Source organism: Anopheles arabiensis, chromosome 2 (assembly GCF_016920715.1).
Source record: "Anopheles arabiensis isolate DONGOLA chromosome 2, AaraD3, whole genome shotgun sequence".
In the NCBI taxonomy this organism is placed as follows: domain Eukaryota; kingdom Metazoa; phylum Arthropoda; class Insecta; order Diptera; family Culicidae; genus Anopheles; species Anopheles arabiensis.
This window is the reverse complement of record NC_053517.1, coordinates 89922891-89943237: the sequence shown is the minus strand read 5'-3', so window position 1 is coordinate 89943237 and position 20347 is coordinate 89922891. Positions and strand designations below refer to the sequence as shown.

At 46.9% G+C, this 20347-nt stretch overlaps 1 protein-coding gene across 14 annotated transcripts in view; it reads right to left on the bottom strand.

The window, feature by feature from the left end:
- Positions 1 to 20347, bottom strand: part of LOC120896128 (RNA-binding protein Musashi homolog Rbp6) — a 592490-nt gene that overhangs the window by 185912 nt on the left and 386231 nt on the right. For 12 of the 14 annotated variants that reach the window (XM_040300013.1, XM_040300010.1, XM_040300009.1 and 9 more), the window contains one exon: positions 942 to 1034. In XM_040300013.1, the coding sequence (XP_040155947.1) occupies positions 942 to 1034 (93 nt within the window). Of the gene's footprint in view, positions 1 to 941; positions 1035 to 19345; positions 19386 to 20347 lie in introns of all 14 variants that reach the window. The other 2 variants (XM_040300020.1, XM_040300018.1) reach the window with 1 other exon arrangement.

The following is a 20347-nucleotide window of genomic DNA, read 5'->3' as shown; positions in this document are numbered from 1 at the left end:
CCGGTGTCACGTGTGCCGACAAGGGCGCCGGGACAAGAGTGGACGGGGCTGGGCCAAATGAAACAAAAACCACCCGGAATCCACGGTGTCGCTGGCGTCGGCAAAAGCATGACTAACTTTTGCGACTTTTCCCGAGGCTTCGGTACACAACCGGGGAACAACCGGTCAACGCTTTTCCCATCCCTTCGCCGCTCGGTCGCAACCGAAACCGGGCAGGAGCAACTTAAAATGGCTTTAGGGAATTTGTTTGGACAATTGGATAAATGCTAACTTCACCAGTCGGCCGCACCGAGTGCAGCCTGTGTCCGTCCTCCCGTGAGACGGTCTCGTAAAAAGACATTCCGGCCATCCCAACATCCCAGCGGCTGGCCGTTTTCAAGCGTAGTCAGGGACTTCCGCTCGATCTCGCTCTTTGGCTGATGACTATCCATTGCTGCAGGTAAGCAGGAGGGGGTCCCAGGATGATGAAAATAATGATAACGATCTCGAGGCGTTGAGCGAAAGGAAATCGAAAGTAAAACTACGGTGCGCTTCGGCCAATTTTCTGCAACCGGGAAGTGCAACGGTCCCTAATCTGAAGGTCCGCGCTGGTATCTTTCCCTATCCGGGTAGAGCGCACAACAGTGTGGAAGGTGTTTCGTGGGAAAGATTTTTTTTTTTTGCAAAGAACATCAAAATGGTGCTTCGCAGCGATTTAGCGAAACTTTCCAAAAAACCGCACTAAAGCTTAAGTGGAAAAGTTTCAGTCCCCGAGAAGACGACGCTGAGAGCCAAAAAAGGATTTACTTCCTTGCTTAAAATCGGACACTGTCTTGCGGTGTTGCAAGGTTGTTTTTTTTTCTTCAAAAAATGCTTTCAGCAATTGCCAGCAAACGGGCATGGATAATCCGATTGACGTAGGGGAAAATAATAAGAAAAAAAACTTGTACTCATGTACTTACCGGTCCAAATTGTTCGAAGTAGCTTTTAACGTCCTCCAGCGTGGTTGGCGCTGAAAGCCCGCCCACGAAAATTTTCTTCGTTCTCGTCACCATCTGTGGAAAAGGAATGGAGGAAAAAAAGGGCACAATTATTAATTAACCACCAGTCCAAGGGAACACGTTCGATCGATCAACTGCGGTGCGGTGGAATAAGGCGAATGCAATAAAGCGAAGCGAATGAATGCGATAGAATTGATTGGTCGCTAAATGATTGGGCCGTTCAGCGGCAGTGGGGCAGCCGTTGTTTGGGCCCCGACACGTCCGCCGAACGCAAACGCCGTGGACAAATGGTGGCAAATTCCTGCCACCCGGGGCCGAATCGAATCTTTGGCTCAATAGCCTGTCGAACCGTGTTATTTATGTGCCCGTCCGCTTGCTTGTCCGTTTACGTACAGACTGCCCACACACATGCACACATACCGAGATGGCATACGAGGGCCTGAGGACGGCCAGGATGATTATAAATTATCCTCCAATGTACAGCAGCAGTAGTAGCAGTAGCAGCAGCGCCATAAAACCAGTCGGAGCATATAAATACAAAACATATTTTTATTGAACAATCGTGACAGATATGCGGCGGCGACCACGGGAATGGGGACTGTTAACTGTGTGGCTGGCCCGTGGAAGAGCCCGCAGAACGCCTTGCAGCATCGAGCAACACCAATCCGGAAACAGTCGCCTTCCTTCGACAAGCGTTTCGATTTAAGCGAATCTGAAGCAATATTTCTCCGGACGCTCGAGGCGAAACCTTTCATCGCTAAATGGCGGAAACTGGCCCGGTTCAACGAAGGGGGAGCGAGCGAGAGAGAGAGAAGAAAAAACTGCACAAGAAAAGTAGGAAAAACACTCCATTTTCTTCGAGAGCCCGGCCGCACAAGAATCGAAACACGAAACGAATGTAAGGGAAATGGGATTGCCCTCTCCTTGCCGAAAGAGAATAGAAATTCATCCGAAATGAATGCTTTTTCGGTTTAGGAAAAAACCAGCACACGCACTCACACTTGCGAGGCAGAGGGGCTCGGTTGGCGCGAAATTTAAGTCCCCCCTAGCGCGAGGCGGAAAGAATTTGCCCAACTCTGGCAGCGGCAAGAGGCGCTTTTTTTGGGGCAGATGGAAAAAAGGCGTTTTATTTCACACTTGTTAGTCAAGGCCAACCCCGAGGGCTGGTTGAAATGTGTTGAATTGGTTTTAAAGGATAGGGAAAGTTTTTGATTTTTTTTTTTTACTGCGGCTGTTGCAAGCAACGATCCATGATGCTGGAGGGCTTTATTGTACGTTAGATGGAATATTTCACTTTAACCGGTAAATCTAAACCTTGCAATCAATTTTTTATGTTGTTCTTTTCAACCATTTTCCTAGGTAATGTTTGAACAACTTTACTTTCATTTGTTTATTTTTCACCTAAGTATTTGTTACTCTTTAATTAAATTGTATTTAGTTAACACTTGGCCTTAAACAGCATTATATACAGAAAGTATTGATTTGATCATTATTTTATTTGATTCTAACAAAATATCGTAGTTTTATTTAATTTTTTACCAACCATAATGCTTCAAAATCATAAAAAGAAATAATAAAACAAAATCTTACAAGGATGCATTCATCCATTTAAAAAAAAAAGAAAGAGCACAACCATGCTGAACTGTTGGTTAAATTATTCTTAAACTCATTATCATTGTAAATAAAAATGTCACCCGTGATTTTACACAAACTTCCAGTGGACCAACACTTTGATTGCTAAACTGTATTTGACACATGCTAATCAAAACGAGCCTGCAACAAACGATATTAGCGAATCAAGCTGTAAGAGCAATTTTCAATCAGCCCGCCTAGACTCCTGCCGGGAGGGAACGTTTAGCGTAGCCCAGGTGGTCAATATTAACTACCCACGACCATCATCATCATCGTTACCGCCATCACAACGGCAACATACATCCACAATCACACAAACACCCACTGGAGTTCAACTCTCACCGGTGCATCAAACGGTGTGTGTGTGTGTGTGTGGGCAAACACTCACGACATTACGTAGAGGATAATTAAATTTGGCTCCTTGAGCTGATCATTTCCGCCGTTTCCAGACGAGGCGTGAGGCCGTAAGCAAATTGCTACTCTCTTACCGCATGCAAGCGGAAGCGTAGGACGGTGGCAGACAAGAAGAGGGAGCGCAGGACAAAATGAATGTCAGAAATGTCCGGAAGGGCCAAAAACGGTAACGGCGAGCAGCAAATGGTACAATTCTCGCGAGTGCATCAATCGGAAAATTACTCCCGGCTATCACCTTGGCAATTATCGTACACCACGAGCACGAGTACGCGAGTAAAAGGGACTGTCTGTATGTGTGTGATTGTCTGTGTGCCAAACTACAGCCAAAGAACAAGAAATTCAATTCCATGTTTGATTAATTCATTACTTTATTATTGCATTATTTTATTAAACCGAACATGTAATCAGCTGTCCGTCCGGCTGTCTGTGTTTGGGCAGCCCGAAAGTGAACTCGCCCCATTTCCCTGAGGTCATTGGGCAACTGCGAGCCTGCGCGGCGGTGGAGCGGAGGGAGCGTAGCGCACGGGACGGAAATTGACTCCAGGGAGGGCAAATTAGTGGAGCTGATTGACAAAACGGGCCGCCCGTTTGCATTTGCCCCCAAGGATGCAAAGTGGGTATGCGTGATTGCCGAATGAATTTTACATCAGACCGGACCGGCCGGACGACTCCGGGTGCATAGAGGTAGAGCAAGTGCAAGAGAGCAAGAGCCGCGCGCGTTGGTGCGCTTGTACGACACGGAATCAATAACCACTTTCCAAAAAGGATTGTGTGTGTGTGTGTCTGTGTGCTTATAAGTGAGCGCCACTTCTTGGCCCTTCGTGTGTGCTGGGAGTGTGTGAAACGTTCAATTGCGTACCGTGCACACACTTGAGCGAAAGCGGCTGTGTTGCCAAGGGTAGGAAAATAATTCGTACTTCACCCGTAATCATACGGCATGCAATAAAATTGGTTTCAATTAGCTGCACACTTTGCGCACTGTGTATGATAATGTAAAATGAAAACGTTCAGCTGAACAGTGAACAGTGTGTTGCAAATTAATACTTGGAAGGAAAATCAGAAACAATCGCATTAAAAATAGTACCCAAAATAAATTTCAAATACAATCAAAACGCTTCTTGCTTTGAATGAAATTGATTTTTCGACTTGAAGAGTTATTCGATTCATTGCTCATTTAGAAAAAAAATATTAAAAACGTAAAAAATCTTAAGAAGGCACAGAAATAGTTCCTAAATTTGGACCTCTACGTTCTTTTTTACAAACTGTTTGAAAAATTTCTGGTAAAATTGAATTATCAAATTTAATTTGTTTTCAATTGAACAATGCTTACAAATTTTACTTTTGCTCAAAAAATCAATCAATAAATGTCACTAAACATTCACGCATTCGCAACACAACTCAAGCACGAGCTGAAGGCTTAAAAGGAAAGAAATAATTTTGCACACCTTTTGGTGCTGCTAGCATTCGTTCAGTGCCCCAAATCCAAACCACCCGAACGACATCCAAGTTCAAGCTCTCGGCAAATGGTAGCCGCCTTGCATTGAAAATCTAACCTTTTTCGCACCATCCTTCCTCTCTCACTGGTCCGCCCCACTAGTCTCATTGGTGTGGCATTTGCATACTGTAACGAACACGGCGAGCGAAAAACGTGCACAGAGTGTGTAATGTGGCGTGTGTATGCGTTGTACTACCATGGATCGTCCAAAAAAAAAAAAACAAAAATAAAATCCGTCTTTAGGGAGGCGAAACGCGTAGAAAGCGTTAGGGTTCAAACGCCAACCAACCAAACAGGGAACGAACTATGAAAAACAGAAAAATGTAGCAAAGAAATGCCCGTTTTCGGTGACCGTCGGCAAACACAATCCAATTTCAAAGTGCAGCAGAAAACGGCCGAAAGGATTACTCGAGGACGAAGGGACCTGTGTGTAAGTGAAACCAAAACTTGACCTCTGCCGCAAACAGCACACAAAAGCACCCTGCATCAAGCGCACGAAGCGCACGGAGGTTTGCACAAACGCACCACAGTGGATGACGCTGAGCCTCTTAAGGGCCTCCGTGCATGGGAAGAGGATAACATTTTACACCACACTAGCAGACACACGCTTAGGTAAAAAACAAAACAACAACAACAACCTCCAAGTGTTGTGGCTGTGCTCCAAAAGTGTCGTACAAGTGAATGGGTAAAAAGTAAAAGTACCATCATCACACCGAAACCGGGCGCGCAATCCACACCACCAATAGCTTGAGCAGGGATAATGTTACGAGAAGGACAGAGAGAGAGAGAGGGTGAGCAAAGCGGGCGATGAGAAAGCTTTGTGCACAGTAAGAAGCATCCGAGCATAACTTTCATTTACATATGTATGGTGAAATAGTTATGTACCGTGTAGGCTCCGGCTGGGTAGGAAGAGCCGCGTTTGTGTTTCGGTTCGTGCCGTGCATGCAAAGTGCACTCGCACTGGAAATAGGGGATCATCCTACGCTCCCATGGCATGGCATGGCCTTTCCTAAGCATGTGCAATCTGGCCACCAGCACCACATCGGAAGCAATGCGCAGAGAAGGCTTTCATTGCCGAGCGTTTATTTTGTGTTTTGTTTATTTTGTCGTTGTGCTGTCGCTAGCTGACACCCGTTGAAACAGGCGAACGACTGTGCTCGGCGGTGTACGCATTTTGACCGGCAGCACATTTTTCCTATCCTCGCAAGGAGCGAGTTTAATACATGCAGGGAAAGGTTGCCTTCACACGCAAGCACACGCAATTGTATTATAAATAACGAAACTAGAAGGTTTAGTCAACGCTTTGAGGAGGGAGACACTTTAAAATTGCCTCTTCGCGTTAATGCTTCCTCGAGGAAAAGCATCGCCAAAAACACCTGCCCCTCCCAGGCAGGTCGTTACTTTTTGGTGGGTTGTGAAAATGTATTCTATACAACCATCCACTGGTCTCTTAATGACGCTTCACTCCATTCTAAAATTGGGTTAATTGAATCGTGGTGTCGATCATAAATAATGATATTAGTGTGCGCGCGCGTTTACCTTTTTTCTATATTTTTTTTTGCTGTTGTTGCCTCCCTTGCCTATCTCTTGTGTCCGCTCTTTGCTCGCTTGCCTATTGCGACGAAACCAGCCGTTGAACCTTGTTGCCGGCTGGGCAAAAAACACCCACAGACACAGCCACCTCCAATCGATAAACACGACGGGCTGCTTATCGTATTCATGAAAAGGTGAAAAACGTGCCCGATCCTGTCTGCAGGAGCATATTTTGGGTGCCATTCGCCCCCCCCACTCCCACCCGACTGCCGGGCACGCTGACACCGCTGCCCAAGCGCGCTCAAACCATCGAGAGTGAGCTAAACACAAAAAGCCGAGCAGCGAGCAGAAACGAAACCGAATGGATGCGATATTTATAGTTATGTGCGTTTTTATAGGGGTAAAATTGAAAAATAATAATTTAAAGAAATATCTTTATGAATACTTAATGGTGGACCTGCGAGCGGCGAACAGTTTTGCCAGCGGTGGACGTGACACAAAAGGATGAACCTCCGTTCGCACGCCCCACGCCAAACAAAATGATCCTTCGTTCTTGTGCTGAAGAAATAAAGCAAAATCGCGCTTCAACTGCGGGGTGGGAAGGGCACGAGACAAGAGCATCAAGGGGTGGTACGAAAGGGCAGCAAAATTAGACCGTGCGAAGGGGCAGGATGAAAAATCGAACCTTCCCCGGTCGCGCGCAGTACGCGCCCGGGCGGCTTGAAAAGCTGAGTTCAAGCTGAGTGGAAGGATTTTGAAGCGGCAGAAAAAAAAAAGAACCAGGGCTGGAGTAGCGACAGAGCACAGCTGGTTTGCTTTAGGCGGTGCACTTGACGAAGGGGGGGATGAAAGCTAGAAGAAAGGGTTGGCAGAAAATCCGACAAGCTTTAAGGCGATTCCCATCTGTGAGGGGAAAACAAAAACCAAAGACTTGAGGCAGAAGCAAAAAAAAAACCGAGGAGCGGATGAGTGCTCACGAGTGGGTTGGAAAGCGCACGCGAAAGGATTCGCTATCGCTGAAACGGCTTCTTAAAGGAGGCTAGCTTCCTTCCTCCCATTGCCACCCAGGCAGTACGCGCAGATTGTGAGTCGCTTTTGCTTTCTTTGCTCGCTTTAGCCCGCTTTCGGCGGACACGCTGGCTGAGTGCGGGAAATTCATTTTGTATTTATAATAATACCACGCTTAGGGATTTGGGATGGTGAAATAAAATGAAGACACCACGCCAGTGTGTAAATGCAGCCTCGCTTAGAGAGCGCGCAGCAAGCAAGCAGGTTCGACACATACAGTCGAGCATAAAATTACCAATGACGCCGCACGTGAAAGGAGCTGCGAGAGACCTCTTGAAACATACACACACACACACAGAGCCCGCTACGAGAAAGCGTAACTCCGGCTTATTTAGCTGACTTTTCTTCGAGCTCCTTCAAAACGAACCGCCCCATTCACGTTCGAGTCTTTCGATAAGGCGGAATAAAACGTTGCTGTGAAGAGTAGGAGCAACGAATAAAAGCCGGGCCCGAGTCGTGGTTTTTCATCTTCCGGATGGGATGGGGAGTGTAGTGCACCGCTCAATGGAAAGATTTTCACTTTCACAATACAAGCTGACGCACTGGCTCACCACTACTCTCGCTCGGTTATAAAGTGCTTCAAGTTCATCTTGAAGCGCAAAATAGCACTGTGTGAAGTCGTGCCTGTTTCTTCAAGTCGATGGCAGAGGTTTTGCTGAGCTTTGGAGAACAAAAAGAAAGCAAGCCGTTTGAAATCTTGCCCGGCTGCTGTGGCTATTGCAGGGAAGCATGTGCCCTTATGCTATTTAAAGCCAAGGCCAGCTGGAGTGTTTCAGCCATTGCTAAAGTGGAGAACCATTGACGGTTTTCGATCCGGCTGGGCAAGCGTTGGAGCGCTTTTGTTTTCTGTTGGTGGCAGAAAGCTTCAAAGTCGTATCGGATAGGACACACACGTGGCTGTAGGTCTCTTTTAACGTCAAAGTGATGGCAAAGCAAGCAGTTTGCATGCCTTGTTGTTTAAGGTCCATATAATATTATTAGGTAATAATAGGTAAGCGTAAGCCTCATTGAAATCTTTGCACATTAATTGCTATGGATCGTTTCCACTTGTCACAGGCCATTAAGTTACTTAAGCATCAGATGCGTTGAAATTCACAGTACAATGAGATGAAATCACTAACTAACTAATCACTAATAAGCAGTGCGATAAGCAAAAATTAGATATTAGATATTTAAATACATTAACATTCAAAAGTTACTCCAACAAGTTGTTGCTTTCCTGTTACTGCAAAATCATTCTCGCTCACGATTCCAGCGAATCCAAACAAATTTTTAAATGTGAAACATTTTTAAACTGGAAAATATTTTTGCAATACCCTTCCTCCTCTACCTCCACCAAATCCCTGTGGATTCCCATGTTGCGATGGTTGACCATCGACATGCCAAACACGTAATGAATCCGGCTTCCGATCGTGACGAAACCGGTACCGAATGCGTCGCAACCGTTCTGCAGCACCCACTCTGTGTTTGTGCATTTTTTATGCATCATTATGCGCTTCCCGTGCGTGTGTGTGTGTGTGTGTGTGTTCGAGTAACTTTATGAGCGCATGAGTGTGAGCGCTGGCTGCATCCGCTCGGGCCTGGCCATCGCAGCATAATTTTGTGCTGCTCGAAATTGCCACCTTGCACACCGCCGCCTTCCTTCGCCTCATTTGGCCGGGTATCAATTTTCCGCTTGTTAATTTGATGAAAACGATTGAGCTCGCGTTGCGTTCTTTGTGGGTGTGCATGTATGTGCATGTGCTTTTTTTTTATTATTGCCTGCTCAATTTTATTCCCTCTGCTCGTGCCGTGCCGAGCTCATTCCTCACAGGCCATTCGACTTCAATTACACTCTATTTTCCTCCGCCGCTGCTGTGACAGAGCGCCGTAAAAATATTAATAAATAAACCAACTCCCCCCGAACGGTGGCCATGGTTCACACATACACAAACGCAGGCAATAAGTTTTCCGATGTGGTAAAGAGTTTCAATCACAGCGCACCCGCACTCGTCGTACCGCTTCTCTGCCGTTCTCACCGCAACGGAACGGGACCGAACCGGGCGCCTGTTTGGCAGCATTAAAAACGCGAATTCACTCGCGGGTGCGCTGGTGGACGCTTTCGGACGACCGCAAAAACGGGCAGTGAAGAGGGGGGGGGGGGTGGAAAGCAAAATTGCCTCCCTCTCGAATGCAACAAGAATATTTTGTTTATTTCCCACGCAGTGAATGTACTGCCTGCCTGCTGCTGCTACTACCGGCTCTCCATCCAATTCCGTTAAAACGATATAAAAATCGAAAATTTCATCAATAAATTATCGCAAAATGAATGCGTAATGTGGGCCGCTGCTGCTTTCCGGGTTCAGTTCGTTATGTGTTCCTAAAAAAAAAGAAAAATGTATTCCCTGTTTACTTCTACTTCTGCTTCGCTGCTTGTTGCCCTACAAAGAGGGAATCACTCCAGTCACTATCCGGCGAAACCGACCGGCATTGGCCGGGAAAGGTGTCGATTTGGTGAACCTGCGCCGGGGAAACTGTGAGCGTCAGTTTCGGCCCTTTCGCTGCCTTTTCCGCTCCACCAGCAAAGCGTCACTTTACTGCGGCTACACGTTTTATGGTCAGTTTCGGGTCTCACATGCCGAGTTGGTAAAGTTTTCGCTCTAAAGTTATCATCAAAAACCTCAAACGAAACAGGCAAAACAAAAAAAAAACAGTCCCCCTTGCAAGAGGAAATTGGCCGATTGAATGCTCACGCGAACGCGCGCAACACCACGCGCATCGCCCAGCTGGGTGGGCGAGAACGGGGCAACGCATAAAATATTTAAATTAACATATTTTCCAATCATAACAAAATTGAAATTGTATGAAAATTCATACCCCGCGAATGCTAATAATAAATAACAAAATATCTCTCATTCCGCACGCACCAGCAAACCGTGCGGAGGCACATTCCGGGATTGGCACCGAAATGTGGGGCCAGCCCCCAGAAGCCCCATTCGCCACCGCCGCCCGCGCAATAGGGTTGTACGGGTTTCGGTGCACGTTGTGCTGTGGAAAGGCGCAATAAACGCGGCATCGCTCAATCGGCATTCGGCACTTTCTTCGGCCGGCGAAAATGGACTCACGGCATCACATGCGTACACAGGCCGGCCGTTCCCCGTAGTTCGTGTTTCGTAATAACACTCTCGCACGTATGGTGTCGTCGTGCGTACCAGTACCGTTTATTGCAGCGCTTGCACCTTTCCACACCATGCCTGTATGCATGATATTTGCAATATAGGATTTTTATTATTCCAAAAAGGGATTTTTTGACGGAGAGGGCTGCCTACAACACGTGCCATGCTGACGAGTGCATAGCGATGCGACTCTCTTAGTACGGCTCAGAACTTCCACTTTAGTGCCAACACCCTGATCATCATCATTATCGTCATCCAGCATGGGCGTTATCGTCATCGTTACCATCATCATCATCCGAGGCGAGAATAACTAACTTCAACTACACTCCAAAGGCCCCCGGGTCGGGGCACCGGGACAGTACAGGCAGGCGAAAGGGTTGTGAAATTCCTGAATTTAAATTTCCCAAATTGCACCGGTGCAACGGTGAATGGATGCAGGTGGATCGAGCTCAACCAACCAACGCGCCAACCGGCAACCGCACTGACGAATGGACATTCGCGGTTGCCAAAATAACGTGCCAGCCAAAAATAAATTATGCACCAAAATCGAGTGGCCGACGGGTGCAGTGGATGCGAGACTTTTTTTTTGTATAAAGAGAGGTTTGGATTTTGCAATTGCAACGGGCGACAAGTACGCACCCTTGTCGGGGTGAGGGCGAACCAGCACCGATCGATGTGTGCGATGTGTGCTCGATGGATCGACCCGGCGTGCAGGCGCGGGCGTTGATGCGTGTTTCGTGTTGCAACTGCCGAACCAACCCTCGGAATTGCAGCAGCGTGTGCATTCCGTCCGTAGTTGGACAGAGGAGAGAGAGAGAGAGAGAGAGAAAAAAAAACAACCGTATGAACATTTTGCACCAACACTGGCACCAATGCAGTGGGTGAGTGTGTGTGTGTGTGCGTCTCTGTTTACTTTATACCGGCGAGCTGGTGGATGGGATTCATACTTCAGTTAGCTCATATTTTCAACTAATCCTTCGTCAACGATTCCGGCACCCGATGCGGAGAAACCCGAACCGTTGGTGGAGTGGAGTGGCTAAGGCAATGACATTCAAGTCGCCACCCCGATGGTGCCTGGCAGGTTGTCTGCAGCAACGTGCAACGTGCTGGAAATTGTTGGGAAAATTCTGGATAGCGCGCTCTACCTGACGACCTGCTCACCAGGCCGCAAACACGTTGCGCTCTCCAAAATTTGTTGGGGAAAGCTACCGTACCGCCGTATTGATGTGATTCGAAGCCAATGGTTGAGGATTCGCGTAATAACGGGAATGGAAAGGCAGCTCGTTTGGAGTGGTTTACCGGTGGTTGAACCTCGCTGGAGCATTGCACTATGGAGCAAACATTTGTTATCCGAGAAAAAGGGAAAGAAAATTTGAAATCTTTTTGATTTGTTTTGAGCCAAAATTGAATGGTTTATAATTGACTGGCTAAATACTTGTTTTTGGCGACTTTTTAGTAATATATTTAAGAGGGTTAATATGGCTTTCAAAAGACAACTTTAATACAACTTTGTAAAATAATTCTACATCACCAATTAGGTGCCTTTTTTGTACTCTATCTAGAAGAACTCTAAACTCCATCTTTGTACTCTACAACGTGAAAGCTGTTCAAAACTGCTTGCACAACAAGTCTTCATTAGGAATGAAGCAAAGCGTTTGAGAATACAAATCAAAGTTATCGAGCTGTATCAAATATTGAACATGGATGAACAGTCTTTAATCACAAGAATTTAACATTACTCGTTTTTAAGCGTTAAAACTGGAAATGAAAAAAAAAAACAAATAAAAATTTTGAATTTAGTGACCAGTTTAGTCTGACCATTATTTGCATAAAAACGTTTCTATTAATATTTTCATTATAAACGCCCTAAGTATCCAGACGAAAGTGACAGGGAAAAACTGTCCGTCTCAAACATACTCTAAACCCCCGAGCAAACACTCTTTCTGTTAATGAACTTTTTTAATTTCACCTTCCTAAAAAAACAACAACAACACGCTTTCATGTCCAAAACCCCCGAGCTGTCCTAAACGGAACGTGTTCACTCTGCGCATAGCGCGTCAGCAATCATTTCCCCAAAAAAGGGACCCCCTTCATTCTTGCCACTCCCACATTCACCGTCAGCACCTTCAAGCTCTTAACGAACGGGAAGAGAGAGAGGCTTGGTGCGATTTTAATATTCGGCCGCACCGAACCGTAAACGGGGAATTTTCACGGCTCGCGTCTCAAGTTCGCGCCTGAGTTACATATTTAAATTTCAAATGAATCCACGTTGTCAAATAATTACGTGTTCTTCGCCGTTGCCCGTTCCTTCCCCTCTCTTTCCCAGCGTGATGGTAACTTGGGGCACTGGAGGAGGGGTGCAGGGTAGAGGAGGTTCGGTGATCCTTCGTTTTAGGATTTGCACCGAACGATGTAAACGCGCCAGATGGAAAGGGGATAGAGAGCGTGCGTGAGAAGAATTTCACACACGCGCCCTCTCCATTTCCAGGAAGTGTCATACTTCATAGCAGGGCAGAGGAAAGGGAGGGGCTCATTTTTCGGGCTGGCAGCTCCCTCGGGCGGGTGGACACAGTCGCAGGCAGTTTGGGGCGAGAGCTTACTGTTTCTCAATTTGACACACATCGATGGCGATGGCGATTGGCATGATTAAGGAGAAATCAGTTCATCATTAAGCGGAGATGATGAAACCCTCCCCGGAAAATCCGAAACCTTAGTGGCCCAGTGTGGCCTACGCGCGATGATGATGTGCTTATGCTTTCATCACCAGCCCTTGAAGACTTACACTCACCGCCTCCTACTCCTCCGGTGGATCCAAACACAGTCATTATCTCCGGCTACACCATCGTGATCTGTGGCAGCACGCTGGGCGCGCTGTGTGATACCGTGACGGCACGTCGTGCGTGCCAGTAGTGGCAATAGAACGTCATCGGCCGTCATCATACGTGAGGAGGAAGAAGCGAGAGTTACTTTAACGTGCAGGATAGAACGAAGCGGGTGGGCAGGCAAAAAAAAAAAAACTTCCGTAGAAACACAGGCCCGTCAGTCACGGACGGATGATACACCATGATTAGGCAGTTTCTTGCGGATTCCTGCAGAATCTGGTCCTGACTTTGTTGTCGGAGTGTGTTTTTGGTGTTGTTGTTGTTTTATATGATATATTTTCGTGGAAGCAACAAAAAAGCCCTTTTCTGCAATGTGTGTGTGTGTGTGTGCCTGTTCCGGTATGTCAACTTATCACTTGTTTTATCATAGTTTACTTCAAACGGGAGCAGCACTCCGGTTCTTGGAAAGGAAAGGCTTCCGTTGTTCCAGCAGCTCCTACATACTTTGCTTGACGTGTAGTGGGGGGACAACACTTGGTACGGGTGCTGGCACCCGCTTGGATGTGATTATACTTTCGTTTTTTTTTTCTTTCTTCCCCTTCTCCTGGTTTCGTTCATTTTCGGCTCCATAACTCAAGCGAGTCGGCACCACAAATGGCCAACGCGTCTTACCCGTACCGCTGAAACGCCCGTGCCAACGGTTTCACTTCCGACCGGTTGGAGCAAATACCGAGGCAAAGGGATCATGTGCGATGACGGTTTGCGTCGACGACGAAGGCGACGATGCCACTTTCCATACACCCACATTCACCACCCTCTTCTGCCGCTACTCGACATTAAATTAATTTAGGCATCTCAAACGGAGCAACGGCAACGAAGGAAGGCATACTTCAGTTGCACCGAGCTTCTTGCCTGCTACGGTGCTAGTGATGGTGCCTCGCCTCACTCCCGCTCCCTCCGACCAGTCGCTTGTTTAGTCAGCATATTTTAGAACAAGTCTTAGCACTTTTGTACCTAACCCACTTACCAGGCAACGAAGCTTTCGGGTTTCGTTTCGCTCCAGTCACACCGCACGACTCTAGCTGGCGGGCTGGCAGTGTGGCTGGCTCAGCCTGGTCTGCGCCTGCTAGTCACCGAACCGAGCGTACCAGGACATGCCTTCAACGCGGGCGGAAGCATACCCGAGCATCGGGGGGGCAATTTATACCGTAGCACCGTGCCACGATGGATGGATGGTGAACGGAAATTTCGCAAATGTGTTCATCATGATGAGTAATTTGAGCATAAATTCACTATTATTTATTTCTAATAAAAACAACGGTGCCAACTACCACCCCTCAAGGCGGTGGAAGTGCTTCCGCTCAAGGCCTGTGTAGTGTTGCCTGTACACGTCATATTTACAACCCCGCCGGTCCCCCGTACTCGTGTGCTTGCCGTGCTGGCACGTGGTAAGTACAACGACAAAGAGCGCTAAATTACAACCCATCCCACACTAAGCGGCTGACGACGACGACGACGATGGTGGTAGTGCGTATGAGTTTATGCTATTTGACGACGTACTTTTTGGGGTGAGCCGTACCAATTCATTCTGATTTTACCGCTCTTTCTCTCCTCTCCCGGCTGGTAAGCTTCACTGGTGCAATATATGCTCGTTTCCATTCCCCCCCTGCGCCCCGGGAGGAGAAGGAAAGCAAGAAATAAAATAAAAAAAAACAACAACATCCGAAGCAAACACGGGCAGGCTTTTGCATAAGCAAATAAAATTAAACATAAATTCTGTGCAAATATTAGCCAAGCATAATGTGTACACCCCAGCTCCCCCCCGCCAGCACCGTCTCACCGGTTCGGGTAAATGGGATCGTTACGGGTACTCGTTGCGTTCGCGTGTGTTCATGAATAACGCTGTACTACAGTGTGCGTAAGAATGCTACCGACCGCTGTCTTTTGGGGTGGGAGAACAAAGTGCGGCAGAAACATGTTGAGGGTGGGCATTTTTTTCTTCCATTCTCATTTCCGCTGTTGAGGCGTATGGGTCAAACCTCAGCAGGTGGCCAGGTTTGGTACGCTACCTTTGGTCTGGTTTCCGTGGTCTGATGTGCGGAGTACTTAACACCAATATGAATGTGGATTACGTCGGTGTACACTGGCCCGTTGGTTTTAGAATGGACAGGAGGAATTAAACAAGTGTACACACTGTGCGACTGTGGCAGCCGGGACGAGTTTACATGGTGGGTGATTGAGCATCATTGCTGTACATTAATATGCAGCTTGCTGGTACAGGCTAGCAAAATTCGTTGGTGGGAAAACAAGTGGATGGAATAGTTTAAATTTCCAGTTGAAACTATATCTACAGTGTTGTTTTGAGAAGGATGATTGCATACATTTGGAGTGATGAGAAGGTTAAATAAGCGCATTTTCTCATCACAAGCTTATTTTTCCAAAATCCAAAATTTTGTGGCAACGACTGTAAGCTGATGTACTATTGAGTCCATTTGTAAATTGTTAAATAACGCTTCAAACAGTAAAGTAATAGCAAAAGATGTGATGAGTTAAAGCCCCGAATAAACTGTGCCCCTATACCTAGGATTGACTATCCTGCTATGGTAACAATAGGTCACTGAAAGCCAAGCTCACTTCACTAGTGGGTACAAGGCAGGCATTGAACCGACAACGGTTGTTATGCCAAAGAAGAAGAAGAAGAAGAAGAATAAAAGACGTTTGTAACAATAAATACAAGCAAACATAAAAAAAACGCTTTCAAATTTCTTCTCAATTGTTGTTTGTTTTTGCTCGAAAATTCTTTTTAATAAACCAATCGAATAGCTTAAATGTGTTGATTCAATTATGTTCCCTGTAATGATTGGGCCTTGTTTCGTTACTATGTTTTGAGGTAATTACACGATTCAGTTTACACTAAATTTGTTCTAACTAGAATCACGTTACGCAGAAGATGATTCTACTTTCCTGCCCAACTCCAAGGTTAAACCATTACCCACCGTCGTGCGCCTTACCTTTCCAAAGAACAGGACACTCCACCCGTGTGAAAGACCAGTTGACAGTTTAACAACGAAATGCTTTCTTCGGTCTTTTCCCGGCCATAACCGTTAATGGGGTATGGGCTTCGGTCTTTATCATACCACTATGATAATGTATCTGTGTGTGTGTGTGAGAGTTTATGTGTAGCTTTCACACACGGGTCTTCTCGCCGGCTCGAATATAGGCCGTGGTGGATCGAAACGGAAATACCCTGCTACCCCAACAACCAGCTGGCTCACTTCCCAGCCAAACCGTTTCGGAGCCCCAAACCACCGTCCTTCCCTTTCCGTGCGCTGATTAGCGTAGTCATTTTCTCCCTGCTGCTTGAGGTATTTGCCACGGTCATCACCTACCCTGTATGCCCTTCTCTCGCCGGTCCCTGTTCCACCCATACTGGTGGTACTAATTGTTTCTTCAACATTCTGCGGCAGCCTCCTGGCGCATATGGACCCCGGGCCGCTCCACGCTGCCTACACGAAACCGCCGGCGAGCGGGTTCCACCACCACGCGAGCATACAACATGCATTAAGATTAATTTTCTCAGCGTTCACTTCCGTCGTTCCCGTACGACCCGGTTCATTTTAATTTACTCCGAAAACCTACACTGTGTGTCTCTCTCTCTCTCTCTCTCTCCCTCTCCACTGCCTCGAGCCTGGAGCCCCGAGCAGCCCGAGCAGCGTTGAAGAAAAATGTCTCACACAACCATACCTGCTAACTCCGCACAGGCCTGGTAGCGCGTACCTCGGCTAAGTAGAGTCCTTTCCTCTGGTGCTTCTCCTGCCGGAGAAGCGAAACCAAGAACGCTAACGCAAACGGGGCGGGCTGCCTCGCAACTAGCGCGCGCACACACTACTGAACTAATTGAATTTTCCTTCGGCAAAAATCATATTTCATTGTGTCTGTGGCACTGCCTCCGTTGCTCGGTTCCGTACCAGTCATTGTTGCTTCCCCGGTTGCTGCGTGCCACGGTGCGTGATACACGGGCCCTGGTGCGATCTGAGATATGAGCGAGCGCCCGCGTGTGGGTGTTTCTATTGTTATTTTGCATATAGTACACATAAAACAATACAAAATCCGCCCCAGCTCCTCCACACTTTGTCGATTAAATCGTTGCCTCGTATCCTCCATCCCTGGGTGGAAAACCTCGCGCCCGAAAGTCTGCTGGTTGGAGTTAACTTGCCGGCTTACTACCGTTTTGCCCTACCCCTGCCTTGGCAAAGGAAAACCAGCGGCACGCTGAAAGGAAAACTTGTCCCCATGCTTGACTGACAGCGGGATGGCGAGTTTGTACCGTTAATTTCCTCTCCCCATCAAACACACTGCACAACTCGGGGCCAGGCAGGCAGACAGCGACAGCTTCCCTTCAGAGAATGGGAAGAACCGTCCATGGGCTGGGAAGATGACTTTTGTTTTCGAAGAACAAAAGCACGCTGGAAGGTAGGACTGCGATAATAACAGTGCAAAGGAAACTTCATACCGAGAAGCCAGGCAGCAGGATGAAGTTACGGTTAGGTAGATTAAGAGCAAAAACAGAGGATGCTTTAATTTTATGACAGGCAGGGGTGGTTGCGATGGGATCGCTTTATTGTCCCGTAGCAGAGCTGTTATTGAAAAACGCACAGAAAAATGGTGAAATTTGGCAAGTGAGTACGGCACAGTACACTACCAACATCATTATCCGGAGTTCTTATGTACAAATGATGAAGCACATTTCTTTAAAAAAGAAAATTAACATGTTTTTCCAACATTTATCGCACTCCGTAACTATTTAAAATCACTCCAATACCCATCCCAAATCAAACGAACTGCCCTTAATCGACCGGCAGCACCCGAAGCCCACACTCACTGACAATGCAAAGATAAGGCTTTGGTCGCTCCCGCGCTGGTGCTCTGGGTGGCGGCTTATCCGGGATGCTGCTCACTGTAATAAAATGAGATTTTATGGCACGCTCCCCCCCATAACACACACTTTACCGGCGAGCCTTTGCCGATTGTTGATTGCCGTTTTCAAAACGGATGCACACCGTTACCATCACGTCATGTTTGTACCGTGGGTATGGAGCATCCCAGATACAGGGCTAGCGGCGCAAGGCCGTAAGACGACCCTTACCGACCCCAAAAACCCGTAAAAGGGGTTTGCTTTTCATGGCAGCAAAATGTTACCTTTGGTACCGAGACCGGAACGCATATTTAAACAGAGCCTGGCTTGGAAAATCCGTCCGTTGGCATGACCTTGGCATGGCCGGCGGGGAAAGCGGTGGGGGAAGGATTTCCGGCGAATTCCTTCACATCATTATGCCTTATCCTTAACACATTGGACCCCACACTGCCTATTCACCACCATGACACCAAGGGTTTTGGGCCCGGTCTTGCAGCTGCAGCGCCACCCCTCGCCTCGTCGAAATGATTCCGTAGACTTTTCTCATTATATTGTTTAAATTTTGATTTTAATATTGTTTGTAATTAGAAAATATAAAAAGCTTACGCAAGGTGGCAATAAAATCTTTTCCTCGCTTGGCTGTGCCGCCCCTGTGCTGCTGCTGCTGCTACAGCTGCTCTAAACAGACTTGGGTTAGGATACGAACCGGTGTTGACGTTAAGGGAGAGAGGGTTGTGCAAAACCGAGCACAGTGCGGCAAACGGGGATCATTTTACACGTACTCAGCGTAAAGCCTAACCGGAGCTTGGGTGGTTTTTACGATGCTTAGTACCTCCCTGGGACGGGAAAAATCATTTTCATTGCCTTTTGGTTTAAGCAAAAGCTATCATTGAGCAGGGAAGAGAGTAAGCGAGACTCGAGACGGTTGGTTACCTTTTTGATGGGGCTCTGTGTTGATGCTGAACAGGGGAGGAGCAAATGCGCTAATCTTCTACCCACGGAACCGAACGGGCCCATAAGTGAAGCAAAGTTACTCGGTGTTACCCGAGCGAAGCAAACATAATTACGATGTTACGATGCAGAAGTGAGGTTCATTCTTTACTTTTATCTTCAAAAAACCAAAAGACATCCAATTCATGCTTGGCCAATATTCTCTGCTCATATATTTTAGTTCAATTTTAAAAGCATCTTTCTTGCTTGCAGGATGACGAGTAACCATTTGTGATGAATTAAGCAAAGCTACTGCATTGTTGGTGTGAGCAAGATGAAGCGTGAACCAGGGCAGTGCTGCTTCAGTAAGAAAGATACCAATCATCGGTGTGAATACTCACGCAATCCATAACTTGGATCCTGTGATGCTTTGGAACTTACCTAAAAGAAAAATGAGAGAAAGAGAAAGTGTTAGTTAAAAATGAATTGAGTGAACAGCGGAAAAAGAGACGGACATTGGAAAATGTATCTATTTTTATACATCTATCGAAAACAACATGTTGTGTTGAAATAAATATAGAATAGTTTTTGTTTTAGTATATGTTGTCGCAAAAACAAAATTAATGATGCTATTAATTGCACATTAAATACCACCTGATTTTTCCCTAAAGTGATTGGCAAATACTACCACTCACCGTGAGCATGATTCCTACTTGCCATCAACTAGAGCGTCATATTCCATCTCACCAACCAACACGCGGTAAGATGGTTTCTGGTTATTCAATTAGAATCCCTTAAGGATTTCACGTCTAATTTATACAACACTCACCATCATCTACAGGGACCGACAACGATGCGTTTTTGTTAAATAAAAGCAAAAGAGAGCAGAATAAATGAAGCCCAGCCACAGTCATACAAAACTGGAAGCGAAAGCGACATGGCGCATGGACCCGCTGACATGGGGAAAACTCGCGAGCAGCAGTCCGAGGAGCAGCTTCTTTGCTTCCCTATTCGCCCTAGAAGCACTCGGCACTGAAAGCGTGCCTGCTGCTGCTTTTTAATAATCTTTCCCATTTTGTCTGCAAATCGGTCATTCTTTGTACGCGCCGAAGCACGCACGCCTTTAGACTGCTGGCGCGCTTGTCCGGGAGCGCGCTGTGGTAGAAAAAGTTTTTGCCCACAACGAGCCAAGGGCAGAGCAAAAGGGGCCGCACGGTGTCCACGGGTGTCGCGCCGGTGTCCTGCGCTACTGATCTTCAAAATATGATAACGAGACCCAGTGCTGGGAGGAAATCCCTGGGAACCTTTCGCGAGTTCTGTACTTCCCGGGAAATTCTGAACTGCCCACCATCTCACACCTTGGCGAATGGTTCTGGGATGACGACGGATCAAGGGAAAGTTGA